The following is a 19,182-nucleotide window of genomic DNA, read 5'->3' as shown; positions in this document are numbered from 1 at the left end:
AAGCCAAGTAGTCAGACACGACACACTTGGAGGGGAGAACTAAGTCGAGACAGTGACCATGGGAATGGGTTGGAGAGTTGGAATGGGGTTGGAGACCGAAGGAAGCTAAGAGAGAGCTGAAGCGAGAGGTTGAGGAATTCTTGGGATCGTCAAGGTGGATGTTAAAGTCACCTAAAATCAGGGAGGGGACAGTATCCGAAAGAAAAAATGTTAACCAAGATTCAAAATCTGTGAAAAACTGAGACGCTGAACCAGGAGGACGATAGATGATGGCAACCCGAAGTTGCAGAGGAAAATAGAGTCTAATGGAGTGTAGTTCAAATGAGGAGAAGGAATAACTGGGGGGAGGAGAGAGAACCTGAAACTGGCAGGACTTTGACAATAAGATGCCGACCCCTCCTCCGCGACCCTCAGGGCGGCCAGTGTGGGTAAAGGAGAGACCGCCAAAAGAAAGGGCAGCAGAGGTAGCGGTATCGTGGGCCGGAAGCCAGGTTTCAGTAAGGGCGAGAAGATTAAATGAGTGGGATAGAAAAAGATCATGGATTGCCGCTGCTTTTGGGGCAGCGGAGCGGCAGTTCCAGAGAGCACAAGAGAATGGGAGTTGAGAGATAGGGAGGGGGCGGATAGGGATGAGATAAGGAGAAGGGGAGGTGCGAGGAGCCATGGAGAAGAGAGGTTTGGGTGACAAACAGATGGCAGGAGAAAATGTAGAAAAGAGAAAAGCAGAAAAATAAAGATACAGTCCAACAGTGCTGGAAGGGATGGGGTGAGGATCCCAAGGCATGAGGGAGTTGACGGAGGAGAAGGGTAGCTATGGGAGCCTCCGGATGTCTGAGGGGTTACTGCCCCGCCTCTCTCTCTGCTGAGCTGGAGATGCTGCTGCTATTTCCAAGGAGTCCCAGAACAGTGGGAAGAGGGAGGGAAGGTCAGCATTCAGCAGAGGGTCCTCTCAGGAAGCAGGCTGGCTGGTGTCCACAAGGGAGGAGAAGGCTGAGACAGTGCCCTTTTAAGGGGAAAGGCAGGCCCCACCTCTCTCTCTCTGCTGAGCTGGAGCTGTTGCTGCTACTTCCAGGGAGTCCCAGAACAGTGGGAAGATGGAAGGAAGGTCAGCATTCAGCAGAGGGTCCTCTCAGGAAGCAGGCTGGCTGGTGTCCACAAGGGAGGAGAAGGCTGAGACAGTGCCCTTTTAAGGGGAAAGGCAGGCCCCACCTCTCTCTCTCTGCTGAGCTGGAGCTGTTGCTGCTACTTCCAAGGAGTCCCAGAACAGTGGGAAGATGGAAGGAAGGTCAGCATTCAGCAGAGGGTCCTCTCAGGAAGCAGGCTGGCTGGTGTCCACAAGGGAGGAGAAGGCTGAGACAGTGCCCTTTTAAGGGGAAAGGCAGGCCCCACCTCTCTCTTTCTGCTGAGCTGGAGCTGTTGCTGCTACTTCCAGGGAGTCCCAGAACAGTGGGAAGATGGAAGGAAGGTCAGCATTCAGCAGAGGGTCCTCTCAGGAAGCAGGCTGGCTGGTGTCCACAAGGGAGGAGAAGGCTGAGACAGTGCCCTTTTAAGGGGAAAGGCAGGCCCCACCTCTCTCTCTCTGCTGAGCTGGAGCTGTTGCTGCTACTTCCAGGGAGTCCCAGAACAGTGGGAAGATGGAAGGAAGGTCAGCATTCAGCAGAGGGTCCTCTCAGGAAGCAGGCTGGCTGGTGTCCACAAGGGAGGAGAAGGCTGAGACAGTGCCCTTTTAAGGGGAAAGGCAGGCCCCACCTCTCTCTTTCTGCTGAGCTGGAGCTGTTGCTGCTACTTCCAGGGAGTCCCAGAACAGTGGGAAGATGGAAGGAAGGTCAGCATTCAGCAGAGGGTCCTCTCAGGAAGCAGGCTGGCTGGTGTCCACAAGGGAGGAGAAGGCTGAGACAGTGCCCTTTTAAGGGGAAAGGCAGGCCCCACCTCTCTCTCTCTGCTGAGCTGGAGCTGTTGCTGCTACTTCCAGGGAGTCCCAGAACAGTGGGAAGATGGAAGGAAGGTCAGCATTCAGCAGAGGGTCCTCTCAGGAAGCAGGCTGGCTGGTGTCCACAAGGGAGGAGAAGGCTGAGACAGTGCCCTTTTAAGGGGAAAGGCAGGCCCCACCTCTCTCTTTCTGCTGAGCTGGAGCTGTTGCTGCTACTTCCAGGGAGTCCCAGAACAGTGGGAAGATGGAAGGAAGGTCAGCATTCAGCAGAGGGTCCTCTCAGGAAGCAGGCTGGCTGGTGTCCACAAGGGAGGAGAAGGCTGAGACAGTGCCCTTTTAAGGGGAAAGGCAGGCCCCACCTCTCTCTCTCTGCTGAGCTGGAGCTGTTGCTGCTACTTCCAGGGAGTCCCAGAACAGTGGGAAGATGGAAGGAAGGTCAGCATTCAGCAGAGGGTCCTCTCAGGAAGCAGGCTGGCTGGTGTCCACAAGGGAGGAGAAGGCTGAGACAGTGCCCTTTTAAGGGGAAAGGCAGGCCCCAAATATAAATAAAATGTAACAGCAAGATTGATAACACCAAGGTCCTTTTTGCATGTAATACTGCTGTGCCACAATCTACTAAACTAGTGACCTGATTGAAAAGATATAAAATTAGTTTGGCAAAATTTGTTCTAGAAATGCTGGCTTCTGTCACTGCAGTGTCATCAAAGTACTTGCAGACAGGCTCCTATATAATCTATTCTAATATTTTTCCTTATATTAAGATCAGGCTGACTGCTCTGTAATTTCCCAAATCTTCTTTTTTGCCTTTTTTGAAGAAAGGGACAATGTCATTTTGTTCTCATCTGTTCTCCAAGATTTCTAAAAAATATATGGCACTTGGTTCAGAGAATATATCAGCAAGTTCCTTTGGGATGCAATTTGCCTGACCCTGCAGATTGGTACTTGTTTAGCTTAGCTAGATCAGTCTGGTCTTCCATTTGTTTTCAACTTCAGATGCCAGAAGCCCCAACCAATTTGACCAGCGGTTAGGAATTACAGGAGTTGAAGTCCAAAACATCTGGAGGACCACATGTTGGGAATAGTTGAACTAGGTGATCCCTGAGTAACTCCTTATCAATCTTGATTTGCATCCCAGATCCCTTGCCAAGGTCTTGGCTGTTGCATGGAAACACACAGTCCACTTTTGGGGAGAAAACAAACTATTGGGTACTTCTGCTTTTTTGTGTGATCTGTTAGCATTTTGCCATCTTTGCTGAATGCCCCATGGTCTGTTCAGTCATTCTGTGCTTTGAATGTACCTGGAGGCGGGGAGGGGGGGGGGCTTTTTGTTACTCCTTGTGTGCCTAACCAGTCTTAGCTCATTTTGAGATTTAGCTTTCTCTATATACTGTAGTAGTATTCCTGAAAGCTTGGGCTAAAAAGCAGTACTCTTTCTTGGTGACTTGTCCTCCCTTCCAGTCTCTCTATATACAGTTGGCACACCGTTTTCGTGGGAAATCCGTTCCGGACACCACCACCCCCGCAAAAACAGAGGCTCATGCATATCCAAGCACCATAGGCTTGAATGGAGTGCGTACCTGTGCAGGGCAAATGCTGCGGGGGTGTGCCCCATTAGAAATAATGGAGATCACCCCTCCGTGAGTATTCAAGGCCACAGATCCCAGATCCATGAGTTAGGAGGGGTGACTAATAATTTTTCTTTTCACTTCCTCCTTGGGTTTGCTGTGCAGCCACATTGACTTCTTCACATGTTTTTCATTCTTCTTTTTCCATGGGATTTTTTTTTTTTTTTTTTTTTTTTTTTTTTTTTTGCAACTCCCTTTTCATGAACTCCCACCCATAGAACTTAATTTAGCATTTCTAGCCATGGGATTTCACCTAATAATTCCCTGAACCTGTTGAAATCATCTGTTGAAAGCCAAGGTCCATGCTTGACTGTATTGTTCTTTGCCCTGTCCCACAATTCCAAGTTCTAGATAAACTACTTTTATTCGAGTGACAACTCCTCCCTGTTGGTTAGGTTCAAGTCCAGGATGATGACTGATTCTCTTGTTCCTTCCTCTGTCTTTTGAAATAGAAAATTATCTGCAAGTCATATCAGGTATTTGTTGGAGAGCCAGTGCGTAGCTGAATTAGTCTCCCAGCAGATGTCAGGGTAACTGAGGGCCAGTACAGACAGCTTGACGCTGCCCCTTTGAGCACTGGATTGGGGCCACAGGAACTGCCACTCCTTTTTGGGGTGGAAAAAAGCTGCCTTTTCCGCCACGTCAGCGGCTCTTCTGCACTCCTGCAGTATCTGAATGCCACGCCACTATACTGCCCACTGCCTGGTCAGGCAGGCAGCATGATGCCAGCTTGGGGCTGTTGTCAGGGCAACTGTCATCTAAATGCCATGCCTCCATGCCACCCCCAAGCCAGTGCTTACTGCTGGCCTGTTTCTGCCCTGCCTCTCCCATAACAGAAATCTTTGAGATCTCTGGGATTTATTCATGAAAAGCATGATCCATCACTTCTTCAGGGTTTGGTGGTCTGTGGTGAATCTCTACTACAATGCTGCATTTATTTATTTATCTATTTATTTTTATCCAAATGGTCTCAACTGGTCTAATTACTCCACGAATTTCTGCACAAGTGAATTTGTCTGACATATAATGCTATTTCCTCTCCAGTTCTGCCACATCTATTTATTTTGAGTAGGTTATACCCTTCAGTTGAAATATTCCAATCATGGGATTCATTCCACCAGGTCTCTGTTATGCCTGTAAAGTCATATTTACTTTCTTGCACTAGGACTTCAAACTGATCTTACTTGTTTGCGAAACTCTGTGCGTTGATGAATAGACATTTGAAACATTGTGTTCACCTATTTACTGTCAGTTTTCCTGTGGATTTCATTCTCCCACAGATTACCCTCTAGAATTCCCATTCTTATGTTTAGCACTTGCCTTGGGGTATCTTCACCTCCCCCCCCCCCATTTAGTTTAAAGCCCTCTTGATCAGACTTGCCATGCTACCAATCCTTTGAAATTCTTTCTTAAGGCTCTTGCCTTAACAAGAGCCTTGCCTTATCAGTCCTCTTGTAAATGCTCCTGTCTTTCTCATTCCTTACTACAGCTGATGTTTACTTACATAGGCCCAGAACAGATGGGCCAAATGAAATTACTTCTGGATACTTTGGAGGCATGATGTTCAAATGATGCACGCCTCCAAAGTGGCCCAAAGTCCCTTGGACCAGAGCAAAAAGGAGCAAGGATAATCCAGCGCCTGGTATCACAGGGTGGGTCCTGCGGTCCTGACCCACTTGCGGCCAGAGCAGACTCCAGCAGATCTTTCATTCCTGACTGATCCAGTCCATAGTTAGTATATTGTCCTTGAATATTTACAGATTGTCATCAATTTTTGTAGATTTATATTGCCAGGTAAGAAATGGCGTCTTCTTTCCTATTTTGATATTTAATATCTCTCACTATGCTACTTGAGTTTTTAAAGGTGGGTATGTCACTGCTGTATCTTATTCTCTTTCTTTCAGTCTTTGCTATACAGAAGTCAAAATCATTTGTCTGAATATTGGTTATGAGATAAAATTCTAATAATATGTAGCCATTAACAAGCAAAATGACATCAAAATTAAAAATGTTCAATTCTTAGAACATGAGAAAATCTGTGAATGGGCAGGGTGCTCCTGGATTCATCATTGCCTCTGGAGGCCTGCAAGACCTTGGTGGTTCCACGTGCTTATTATCTGGGCACAGTGGTCCGAGCTCTAGTAACCTCTGGACTGGACTACTGTAATGTATTGTACATGGATCTCCCTTGAAGACTGCCTGGAAGTGTTGTTAATGCAGAATGTGCCTACAAGTATATTAACAGATACATTCAGATGCAGTCACCATTGCACTGACACTAAGACAGCAAAGAGGACTTTTTTCCCCCTATAACTCTAGCAAAAATTAGAAGAATCAAGGAATCAATTTTATTTAGGGAAAGAAATGCAGTAATACATTTCTGACTCCCACAATGACAGACCCAGAATCTGGTGAAAATGGGAGCCAAGAGCCACAAGCTCTTATGTTCTAATATTATTTGCCCAGGTTGCTATGTTACCAGTGCAAAGTGCATGTGCTGGGAAAATTCCATAAAGCTAAAAAATTCTATAGAAATCAAAAATCCTAGGTGTCAGTTGCTTCTAAACAGCCATTCCTTAGTTCTTGCTGCATAAGCTATTCCCCCGTCACTTGGCATCGTAACGTAACAAAATGTGCTATGTAACCTTCATAGTGTCAGCTTGTTCCTTTGGAAGAACTTCCCTAGGACCAGGAAGCACAAATAACAGAGATGAAAGAATTTGGGGGTTAGCATATGCAAAGCCATTTTTGTTTACCCCTGCATTACTTGCCTCTTTGTTTCTATGCCTAGCTCAAGATGGTAATGCATCCTATAAAGCTATAAGTGACTTGGTACCCAAATATATGAAGGAATGCCTCTTCTTGTCTTTCTTTATATAATGAATCAACAAAGAAATTTGACTGCTAAAAGGAGGGAGGCAAGACTGCCCCTTCTCCCATTTGATATTTTGTCTGTGTTTTAAATATTTTTAATTTTTTTTAATAAATTAAAATATCAAAACATCCATTTCATTTATCTTTTGGATAGTACAATATTACAAAAATTGCAATTGTGATAATATACAATCAAACATAATCATATGCAATTGTATAGCTTTATCATACCATTGTTTATCTTGCTGTATTTTTTATCACAAGTTCAAAACACACTGCAGAAATAATCCAGTTTGTGACTACTCTAACTGCCCTGGCCCAGTGCTAGGGAATTCTGGGAACTGTAGTTTTAGTTTCCATTCTTCTTCTGTTTGCTGTATTGATTTATCTTTTATCAGACCGGTTAAAATTTCTAAGTTCATCATTTATTTTAATTTGATTAGCCATTCTAGTGTTAGTATCTTTTGTGTTTTGAAATATTAGCAATTGCTGTTAAAATGTTTGATGCTATTAAGGTCCCCAAATTGTAGGACAGAAATATACTACTTTAAATAAATAATGCATTCTTTAAATATAAATATCCAGAAACTTCATCTGGGAATTTAATTAGAAGATTGTTGTAAAACAACTGGATGTATATGGAATAAAATGCCAAATTATGGTATCAGTACAAGTTTTCATAAACAGAAGATATTAATATTATAGGATCTAGAATTCATGGACATAGCTGTGCTAGTCTAGAAAATCAGTATGCAAGGAGATCTTGTAGTACCTTTCAGACTAACTGAAAGAAAAATCTGGTAGCATGAATTTTCAACTTGAGCCATTACATGATCCTCTTTGAAGACAACAAGAAACTCTCCTAGAGCCTCCTATGGCAGACTCTTTTAATAATTCCCCACCCTTTCAGAGGTTCTGATTCCTAGCAAGTCTAAACCTCATCAGGTGGCAATCTGTCCATGACAACAGAACTATAGGCAGTTCCTCCATTCCCAGATTACATTTCACTCAACCCACTCCAGAAAACAAGGTCCAGAGTGTGCCCAACTACATGAGAAGGGCCAAATATCACTTGGGACAGGCTCTTGGTTGTAATAGCAGGCATGAAATCTCAGCGTAGATGTTTAAATGTGCTAGAACTGCAAACTGGGGACTGAAACCACCCTGCTACCTCAGAAAGGGAGACTATTCAGCAGCCGGGTGAGTTGAATACCAACAGAATCCCTAAATTCTGTCCCAGCCACCTAACTTCAGGTGAACAGTACTAGAATCCACAAAACTGGAATGGAGCATCTAGTCAGGAGGATGGAATTTCAATAGATTACTGCAGCTCCACCTCCCCACCTCTGAAGTCTTGCCTGCTGCTGAACAGAACCCTGGGGGACAAAGCTGTGAGAGGTTAAGCTCCCCACCTGATCCAACCAGGTCTCTGTGATATGTGCCAGGTCACATGGTCATCCAAAATCAAGTCCTGAATGGCAGCTGTCTTCCCATTCCCTGACCTGGCATTCACCAGCAACATTTTCAGCCCAGAGGTCCAGTTGCCAATACTATCCAGAGTGGTTTGAATGGTGGGAGGAGGGGCAGAAAAAGTGGATTAAAAAGCAAATGTTAGAAGTGTCAAGGAAATAAGAAGGCTTAACAGTTTACTGTTTAGGTAAATATTACTAACAGCAATATTTCTGGCTTCATAGAAATGGACATAGCCAAACAGCTAGGATTTGATTTACAGTAACGACAATATTGTGAAAAGAAAAAAGATTCACTGTAATTCGTTGTTACATGCCATAACAAGTCAGCTTCTCCTTTTGGTGATGCTCAATGGGAAACCTACAAGAGACTCTGTTATTAATAGCCCTACTCAATCTTGCAAACTCATGGCTGAAGCTTTTTTGTTTCAGTCTAATGTGGCCTTCCTCTTTTCCTACTTTCCCTTACCAGGTATTAACTTTTGTTAAAGAATGAGATGACAAATGCCATTCTGCATATATGGGATAAATATACGAACAGCATTATACTTTCAGTATTTTCTATTTAGTAATTTATGCACAGGTGCTATCTAAAGCAAGGCAATAAACATCTTTTAACTACTGATAATAAGACAGTGTATCTAGGCATGTGGATTTTTTAAAATTAAAAGTCATACGAAATCATATGGAATAATTCAAATGGAGGTAAGATCACATCACATCATGAAGTGTAACATCCATCTATCTTTTTTCCAAAATTTACAAGCTCAAAGTTGGCTGCAAAGCAGAATAAAATGTAATTAGATGTAATCAGAAAACTTACTAGCCTTGAAATAATAACAAGCTGTAGAGAAAGAACTAGAGTAAAACAACACAACAACAAACCTTTAGCTGTCTAGTGATGTCAGAAATGGTGCCAATCACTTTCAAAGATGAATGAGAGAGCTTTGTGATACTAGCACATAGAAATAAAATATTTTAGTTAATTAGAATTTTCTCTGTGTCCAGAGAAAATCAGCTACTTGACTGAATAAATGTTTCTAGGCTTAAATACAATATGTTGCTGTTGTAGTAATGTGGTAGATACAACAGTTACAAACTATGTAGCAAAATAAGGGAGTTCTGAGGGACAAAATCTAAGCTATAATTGAGGATGTCTTGCTTTATGATATACCCTTGGAACTGCACATTTTTTCAGTGAGCTTACTAAATCATTATGTACTGCCAGAACACCAAATAATAACATAGTTGTTACAGCAAAAACATTTTAATACCCAAGCTCTAGAAACTGACTGAATTGCCTGCTACAGAATTATGTTTAAATAGCTGCTTTGCATACATTATTCATTGACATGTATAATATTTGAATGTGAGGGAGATACGAACATGGCTAATAAATTTAAAGATGCATTGCTCATTCTTATTATTTTAGAATGATAAATGCCAAATAATGTTATATCAGCTTTTGTAGACATATTATGAATGAGAACAGGAATTTGAAATAATCTTTTCAGCCCCTAATTCAGAAACATATTTCATTTATTTTAATAATAATAATAATAATAATAATATAGTTTATTTGTAACCCGCTTTTCCAAAATTTTGATCAAAAGCGGCGAACAATTACATATAAAAACATTCCAATAAAATCAATTAAAAACAGTATTAAAAACAACATAGTAATACTAACAACAAAAGGGCCAGATAGAAGGGGAAGTCGATATATACATTCCAGGGTCACCAATGAAAAGGGGTAAGGGGAAAAGATTTTTCACAGTGGGAAGGCTTGGGAAAAGAAATACGTCTTCAGGTTCTTTTTAAAAAGAGCTAAAGATGTGGTGGAGCGGAGCTCATCTGGGAGACTATTCCAAGATCTAGGGGCCACGATAGAAAATGCCCTCTGTGAGATCCTCACATAGCGTGTCGCTGGGACCTCCAACAATTTTAGTAGGTGCATAATACTGTAGATTAGTAGTAATTACCTCAACACTCTTTCCATTAAGTTTACCATTTATAGAAGACTATCTGAGAGGTTTTTGCATCAATATCAAAGGTGTGTTGTTGTTGTTTTATAGAATTAATTTTCTGAACACACCAGCAAAGTACTGTATGATTGATAGGGAGAGTGCTTTCTCTGAAGTATTTTTTGTTGTGGAACACCCTTTCCATGAAGGTTTGAATGATGCTGACCTTGCAGATACTTTCGTTGTTGTTGTATGCTTTACATCATTTCTGACTTATGGTGACCCTAAGCCAAAACTGTCATGGGGTTTTCTTGGCAAGTTTTGTTCAGAGCAGATTTGCCATTGCATTCTAGGGCTGAAACAGTATGACTTGGCCAGAGTTACTCAGTGGGGTTTCTATGACCAAGCTAGGATTTGAACCCTCGTCTCAAAGATCGTAGTCCACATCTTAAATCATTGCACAACACTGGCTCTCTAAGATATTTCAGTATCAAGGTAAAATATTCTGTTTGTCTAGGACATATTTAAAGCTGTTCTTTGTATTGTGTGTGTGTGTGTGTTTGTTTTGAGGGGCCTCTTTAGAGTTGTTTGGTGTACACATTTTATAGAGTATGTTTTTATATGGTATCATGAAAACATTTACTGTGATATAAGAAAAACTGAATCATACCAGGTGTTTAACTACTTCTTAGAGGCAAGGAGAAATGGAGATTAGTATGATAGCACCTGTTTTTGTAATTCAGTTCAGGCAGTATTGTAAAAATCATGGGCAGCTAAACATCTGAGGTGGCATCTGAGATTCACTTTTTGTTCTCTGCAAGCCTGGTAAGAGTTGAGATAGCATAGCAGGCCTGCTCAAGAATGCAGGATTGATGCCTTCAACTTTATGATATTAAGAAAAATGCATTTAAGACATTAATATGTATACAGTAAGCGATGGAATGCATGTGCGTTGACAAATGAAAGCAGATAGAGCTGGTGCAAAACAAACTGATCCTTAGTACTGAAATTAATAGTGTGTTCATTTTACTCTTTCCAGGGATATTATGATAACATATTTTGAACCTTCCATCTCCTTTGAAGGACTGTGTAATGAAGTTCGAGACATGTGCGCCTTTGATAATGAACAGCTCTTCACCATGAAATGGATAGATGAAGAAGGCAAGTTAAATCAAGTCAAAACTACATAAATTACTGGTGTCCCACATCCATTCACCTTCTTTCAGAGTTGAAATGAATATACTCTTTTTATTGTTGTCTGTATTGCTAATTTTAAAAATGGATCAAAATTCAAATGGACCTGATGTATTTGTTTGAACTACTTTATGGTCAATGACTGTTACAGCTATGTTTATTTTCAGAGCATTGAGCCTGTAACATCTTTTCAGAAAGTCAGAACTGTTACATCTCCCCCCACCCCCAAAATGGTTTTTGTTAATTATATCAGAAATAAATTTCAGAAGATACCTTTCCTAAACCTTATGGAAACTGTTTTTGTTATTTCTGTAGTGATTTTTTTGACAGTGCATTATGTCAGTATATTTTGATGAAATGCCTTTTGAAGTCATAGGTCACTTCTGCTTCAAAAATGGAACTGTTGTTACTTTTTATCACTAGAGCAAGGAATGAGAAATCTGTGGCCCTCCAGCTGTTGTTGGATTCACACTCCCATCAATGTGCCCATTTGTCAAGGGTTATGGAAATAGTAATCCAACAACATCGTGGAAAGCAAATGTTTCACATGCCTGCTGTAGAGGAAAAGTACCTGGCTGGCCAGTAAGTCAAATAAGATCATTAACTAAAGCTGTTGCAGTATGTGCCACAGTTACATTTGAACAAGAGACGGTTATAAAAGAATGGAACAGTGAACATAAATGCAATTAAAGTTATTGGACTGGAAAGTGGCAAGACAAGTTTTCCCTTATGTGTCACTACAAATTATTCACAGTGCAGACTTCCTGGTGTTTAATCTCCTTTCACAATTCCAGGTTTAATAGAGAAATCATGTAAACTGAAAATACAGGAGGATGTTTTGCCTTCCTGAAGCATATAGTCAGGATGTGACAGAGACTCTACCAAGACTCATCAAATCAGCTGACTGCTGTTCTCCTGCTGATTCATGGGAACAAATGATGCAGCCAAAGGGGTGTTCAGTGGATATCCAACAAATGTAAATGATAGTTGGCTAGTTAGTATATAAAGAGTACAAATGTTAATGGGAAGGAAAATGATCAGTCTTCTCTGTCAAAGGTTAGATGTTGATAGGGAAAGGATAGTCAAAGTAAAATGTTGATAAGCATAAGTCATCAAGGCAGGGTTGGCTTCCATGATACAAATATGGTATATTTTTTGCAGATGAAAGATTCCATGTCATGCGCCTGGGAAAAAATGTTTTAGCAGGAGCCTTGCAAACCTACTCACTAGTTCCCTGGGGTAACAATGGTAAAACCCCAAAGTTAACTGAACCAAGCAACTAAGAGAAGAATGCAAAGGCAGAGGCAGACAATGGAGGTGGGGCCCAGTAACATACAGGAAATTTGGCTGGACAGCTCAAAAGTTCCAACACCCGTATGTGCTTCTATGTGTTGTGCACGTGCACATGTTTACTGGAAACCAGTAAGCTGAACCTGAAATCCTAATAGGGTATGAATACTGCTTGAGAGGCAAAGTTTGCTCCACAGAGGGTCCTGAGTTAGCCCTATATTTTCCTAAGCCACATCTTCTGTTGTGAAGTGAATCCAGTGTGTAATTTGCCTGCTGTTCAGGAGAGTAAAAGGTGCTCAGGGTTTTTAATCATTTTCGATAACAACTAGATTCCCATCCACCCTGTGTCATTTGCTTTCCCATTTGAGAAAGCCAGCAGCATGCAGATACATCCCCAGTGTGATCAGAGATCATCTCAGAGATGTACTTTGCCTGCCCTACAGCCTCCCCAGAGGGAGAAAGATTATGTAAAGAAAATCATCCCAACCATGGCACTAGCAAATCTCCCCAATTTCAAGAGGAGACAAATTGGAAACTACAGAAAATTTAGGTCAGTGTGACATCAATATTGATTGATATGGTAGACCAGATTATTAAGGTATCAACCTGTCAGCATCTGGGGAAAAAATAATTGATTAGTAGGGGTCAATGTGGATTTTTCGGGAAGAAGAGTCCCAAGTAAAACTTGGAGTGGATTCCAGTGGCTCCAGTGTATTATATTATAGAATGTACGCCATAGGCAGACTTATTTTTATCTATTTTATTGATTGTATGTACAGCACTGTGTAAATCTACAGTACTATATAAAGTATAATAATAATGTCAGTGAGTTTGAAATCCACTCCAGATTTTACTTTGAACTGTTCCTCCGAAAGTGATGTGGAATGGGAAACAGTCAGATTGGAAGCCCCCACAATTGCCATGGTCATGCACCAGCTGCTGGAAAGAGATGAATGAAGCAAGCTACTACCTCTTCAGAGAGTCTATAGCCAGCCTGGGCAGTGATGTCACATAGCTGGCACCTCTGACTGGACTTTGCTTCACACCATTCAGTGGCAATGGTAGTAAGATGTTTGGTTCTTCTTCCCCAGCCATCCAGTTGAAGGAGTGCTGATGACTACTGGTGCGAGCATATCTGTCAAGCCTGTGCATGCCCTCTTGTTCTCCTGCAACTATTCCCTCAGTCCATGCCACTGCCTAGCAAAACATTCCCTTGCATGTAAAGACAATAAGCTTTAAAATGGTATCCCTTTCCCATCCAATAATCCCTATGGCCAGAGAAGCTTCAGGATTCCTTCAGGAAAAATAAAAGTCAATTAGTAATGCTTCCACCTCCCAGTCCATAATCACCTCAACCTCACAAACATTAACTTGCCCATCAAAAGTAAAAACCTGCCATCCTAATCCCTTTAAACCAAAAAACGAACCTCCACTCTTTTGACCTTTTATATAGCCACAACCATTAATTCAATGAGTGGGCAAAAGAATGGTGCATGCATTAAATATACAAATAAATTATACTGCGTATAAGTTAGATGATTGAAAGAGTGAGTCATCAAAAAATGACCCCCAAAACACAGAGGGTGCATGTAGTAACTCACTATCCTGCTATATGAGTTCTTGAGTGGAATGCCACAAGGCATTGTCTTAAGTCTTGTGATGTTCCTCATTTTTATAAATGAGGTGGATCAGAGTGTAGAGAGGAATAGATGTGTGAAAGGAAGGGTAACTTGCACCATAGAACATGGGAACACGATTCAAAAGGAAATAGCCACGAAGGACCAAAACTAATAAGATTCAGCAAAGATTTATGGCATCTTAAAGACAAAGTTATATTTGGCATAATGCCAAATAAAATCAGTCTTTAAGATGGCACAGACTCTTTATTGTGCTTGCCTTGGCAGACTAACATGGCTTCCCCACCTTGGAAAGATGAAATTAACAGGTAAATATAATTTCTTGCATTTAAGTACAAACAGTCAGGTGTGAACTGGTTTGAAGGCAGTACATGTCTCGTGCTGCATAATGAGGAGCATAGTGCCCAAGTCAGGAGAAAAAAATATTTCTGCTTGCTTCTGCATTAGGAAGGGCATATTTGTGGTGTTTAGTCCAGTTCAGGAAAGCATTTTAAGAAGGTGATCGGGAAATTACAGTTTGTTCAGATAAGTACAGCTATAGTGGTCAGGAGTCTGAAAATTAAGTCATGTGGGAAACAGTTGATTAAGTCTGGTATGTTTAGTTTGGGGGGGAAATGAGATTATAGTTTTCTTCAAATATCTTAAAGGGTGTCATGCAAAAGGTGGAGCAGATTTGTTATCTGTTGCTCCTGAGCACAAGCCTATAACCACTTTGTGGATATAATAGGGAAGCAAATGTCAGGGGTAGTAATTGAAACTTCCCAGTAAAAAAAATGCCTCTGGAGGTTGTCAGCTTTCATTCATTGGGGATATTTAAGCAGAGACTGGGTGCTAGTTTGTGAGGGATGCCATCTCCACATTTTGCATTGCAGAGCCTGCATTGAGCAGGGTGTTGCTGTAGATTATCAGCAAGATACTTTCCAACTCTGTGATAATAAGTTAAATGTATGTTTCTCTGTTTACATCTAATAAGATACCTGAGTCATTGGCAAGATGCTAGTCCAAACCTGTGACTGTGACCTGTGGAGGAGGATATCTCCAGTACTTGTCAAGGAAAAGTACTGTGAGCCCAACTTTTGGGCCCTATATGCATGTTGTTGTTCTGTGCCTTCATCATTTCTGACTTACAGAGACCCTAAGGTGAACCTGTAATAGGGCTTTCTGGCACGATTTGTTCAGTGGGGGTTTAACATCGCCTTCCTTTGAGGCTGAGAGGTTGTGACATGATTTTCCGTGGCAGTGTGGGGATTAGAACCCTGAATATCCCAGTGTCCTAGTCCAGCACTCAAAGCACTACACCACGTTGGCTCTTCCCACATGCATGCAAACTAAAACATTGCACTCCAACCATTGTGTCCATGTTTTCAGATGCCTTTGCAGCTACATGAACTAGAACAATCAGTATTTGTTAAAAGCAAAAACAGGGTGATCCCTGGGTTAAAAACTGAAGAATGCTAGTTTGTTAGTGCTGTGCTAGAACTGCCTGAGAGACTATATGCTAGATTTATAAATCCTAGTTTGTTAATGACATGCTCACACTGCAATTTAAGTGTCCAGTTTCAGCCTTTTAAACATCTGACTTTTCTCTCTGCGGGTTCCTGTATTCTGAAAGGAAGAGCTTTATAGAGATGATGGAATAAAGGCGACAGTTTATTAATCCTGGCACACCTAGAGGCATTGTTATAGAAGCAAAACATGAATTCTTGTGTTTTTAATAGGGAGGAGGATTATAACATTAAATCCCCTTAGGTATATTCAAGAGTACCTGCCCATGTTTCGTGTTGTCTTTTTTTTAATCAAGTACTTCACTTATGCTTTGTGCTTGGATGAAGAAAAACTGGTTTGTTCTTTCAGCATGTCTGAATGGTAACATTCTTACTTAATGTCTGTAGTTTTTTTCTCTGTGTGGTTTTGCGCCTGTCTTAACTGTCCTTGTATAATATGCTTGGCGTATAACATGCACACAAAATATAGCCCTTGAACTTTAGGTGACAAATATACTCAAATAATCAAGGGTAACAAATTCCTAAGTAAATGGAAGGATTATGAAATACATTTTTAAAAAACAAATTGTGAAACCTTTCCACAGATAAGAAGGACCTTAATCTTAAAAAGCTATTCCAGGTGTTATGCAGCTATAAACTTGGTATTCTACACAGTGTATGCTCAGCAAAAAGCTGCAAGTAATTCAGATATTTTGACAAGTATGTCTGTTATATTTCTTTTACATTTATTTGAGAATTGGACTATGACTCTGGAGACCAGGGTTCGAATCCTGGCTTGGCCATATAAACCCACTAGGTGATTTCAACTAAGGCACACTCCCTCAACCTCAAGGGATGGCAATGGTAAACCTCCTCTGAAGAAACTTGCCAAGAAAATCCCATGATTGAATTGTCATAAGTCAGACACAACTTGAAGGTTCACAACAACAAAAAATGGACATACAGAGATCATAAGGAATCAGACAACTCTGAAGGAAGCTACTCTTTGTGGAGATATAGGAATAAAGTTTGCAGCTGCTTGAAGTGCAGAAGTGAAGAAGAACTTGCATCATTTGATGCATTGTAAAAGAAGCCAAAGGGACATTGCTGCCAGTTGACCGTCATGCCAAAATGTGTAGGAATGGGAACAGGACCAGCAGATTTTTTTTGCAGAGTGATGTAAGCCACTCTGTGTATGTGAACACCATTTCATCATATGTTCTAATTTGCCAAAGACGGGTAGGTGGAAGTGGGTGGTACATATTTATCTGTTCAGAATATCATGTACAAGTACAATATAATGTCATATTCCAATAGTATTTTTTAAATTTTGACAGAGTAATCACTGCTGTAGTGGGATATTTTTCTCTTGATCTGGAGAGTAACAACTTGTATGCTTTTAGAGGGAATTGTGTTTCTGCAGACAGACAAAGATATAAATGTAAATTAAAACTAGCTACACAGAGAGAAAGTCAACATACACTAAGTCACATTATGTGCCATCTATTTGAGTAATGTCTTCAGTGACCGCTGTAGCTTTCTGAGATGTCATACCCACTTGGAGATACCAGGGATTAAACCTGTACCTTGACTCTTTTTTTCTAGCTAAGTCCAAAGAAGCTATTTTATGCTAAATCAATGTGTGGTGTCAGAAATGGAGTATCTGTTGGAATGCCCCAGGGCTCTGTTCTGGGTCCCCTTCTGTTTTCTCTCTACACACTGTCCTTAGGTAAACTCATTAGCTCTTTTGGCTTTTCCTATCATCTGTACGCTGATGACACCCAGTTGTATCTTTCCACCCCTGACCTTTCTCCAAGGCTTGAACAGCAAGTTTCATCTTGTCTCACAGCTGTCTCGCAGTGGATGCGCCATCGGCGTTTGAAGCTCAACATGTCCAAGATGGAGCTTCTTGTGTTTCTTCCTAAGTCCACCCTTCAACACTCCTTTTCTGTCTCTGTCGACAACATTTCTATTCAACCAGTCCAGCTTTCTAGTCTGTTCCAGCAAGCCCGTAGTCTTGGTTTATCTTTGATTCTTCTCTGTCGTGTATCCCTCAGATCCAGACCACAGCCAAGGCTTGCAGATTCTTTTTATACAACATTGCTAAAATCCGACCATATCTCACCGCCTCTACTTCCAAGATTCTGGTCCATGCCCTAGCGGTATCACGACTTGATTTCTGTAACATCCTCCTGGCTGGGCTTCCTCTTTCTCACCTCCGTCCTTTAATTTCTGTCCAGCATTCAGCTGCACACATTATCACACCCACCCACCGCTCTGACCATATCTCTCCTTTGTTGGCATCCCTTCACTGGCTCCCACTCCCTTTCCATATTCTGTATAAACTTCTGCTGTTGACATTTAAAGCCTTCCATGTGTTGGTCCCTCCTTATTTATCAGACTTTCTTTCCCCTCACCTTCCCACTCGGGCCTTCTGTTCTGGTAGTCAAGGTTGGCTGTCTCAGCCCAGGATTCTCTCTGCCCCATCCAGGATTTGCCCCTTTTTCACTTGCTGCCCCTCACTCCTGGTACCTTCTTCCCCCACGAGCAAGGGCCATCACTTCTTTAACCATGCACAGCTTGAAAATATTTTTAAAAAATTTTTAAAAATTTTTAAAAATAATTTCCAAAAGGCAAACCTTAATTTTGCCATTTTTTATAAGGGACCCGATTTTACTACACTATTGTATTTAAAGGGACTTGAGTATCCACAGATTTTATATCCACAAGGAGTCCTTGAACCAAACTCTAGCGGATACCAAGGACCCACTGTATTAGTATACTATATTTTAAATGATGTTCTATTATTTCTGTTGTTGTGATTTAAATTCTAGTTGATTCACTGTTTTTATAATATGCATTTTAGATATTACTATTATTGTATGGTAATTTTATGGTTGTAATCCCGCCTCAACCCATTGGGAGAGACAGGAAAATACATATATAATAATAATAATAATAATAATAATAATAATAATAATAATTATACATTTTAGTGTACTGTATGGAAAGCAATAAGTAGTCTCTTAGAATCCAAATGCAGAATGATGACAAGAATTTTACTTGAAGAAGGAGCAGCTGAAACCAGGCATAATTACGCAACTTGAATAAACTCTGCTTCTTATTTTCTTTTTAAAGGGGATCCATGTACTGTTTCCTCTCAGCTGGAATTGGAAGAGGCCTTTCGTTTATATGAACTAAATAAGGATTCTGAACTTCTAATACATGGTAAGCAGGACAATAGGGAAGTGTGTCTCTGAGGGTGGGGAAAGGAGAAAGAGTGAACTGTGAACTGATTACAGTAGTGAAATCCTGAGCCCAAGAGATAGGATACACCATTCGTAATATTCATAAGCATTAAAACAAGTCCCTAAAGGCCCATTGAATGCAGTACAAAAGGGCAGAAGATTCTTTTGATTGTGCTGTGCAGCTGTGAGGCAAAGCACTGGTGACATGGCAGCCTAGACAGCTCACGTGTTAAAACTATTTGTCACTAGTATGAAGAAAATAATTTGTCCCTTTCCACTGGGGCATAAGTCTTGTATTCTGCATTAAGCCAGTCCGTAGGTCACAAAATAATGTGCAAAATTCCCAGTTGTATAGAAACCACCAAGCTAGAAAGTTAAAAAGCAGAGAGGAAAGGCTATAGGGGAGAGAAAGATTCAAGTCCTCACTGAGCCCTGAAACTCACTGGTCCACGTTAGTCAAGTCGTAT

General features: G+C 41.1%; 1 protein-coding gene across 1 annotated transcript in view; it reads left to right on the top strand.

Annotated features, from left to right (window-relative positions):
* The window catches only part of LOC149318018 (protein kinase C iota type), a 68,120-nt gene that overhangs the window by 19,371 nt on the left and 29,567 nt on the right, over positions 1-19,182 (top strand). The window contains exons 2-3 of the mRNA XM_089508863.1: positions 10,902-11,023; positions 18,606-18,695. Coding sequence (XP_089364989.1) covers positions 10,902-11,023; positions 18,606-18,695 — 212 coding nt within the window. The remainder of the gene's footprint in view (positions 1-10,901; positions 11,024-18,605; positions 18,696-19,182) is intronic.

The sequence above is a fragment of the Sceloporus occidentalis genome, unplaced genomic scaffold, assembly GCF_023333645.1.
Source record: "Sceloporus occidentalis isolate IW3139 unplaced genomic scaffold, rSceOcc1.0.p SCAF_2, whole genome shotgun sequence".
Taxonomy (NCBI): domain Eukaryota; kingdom Metazoa; phylum Chordata; class Lepidosauria; order Squamata; family Phrynosomatidae; genus Sceloporus; species Sceloporus occidentalis.
This window is presented reverse-complemented; position numbering and strand designations above follow the sequence as displayed.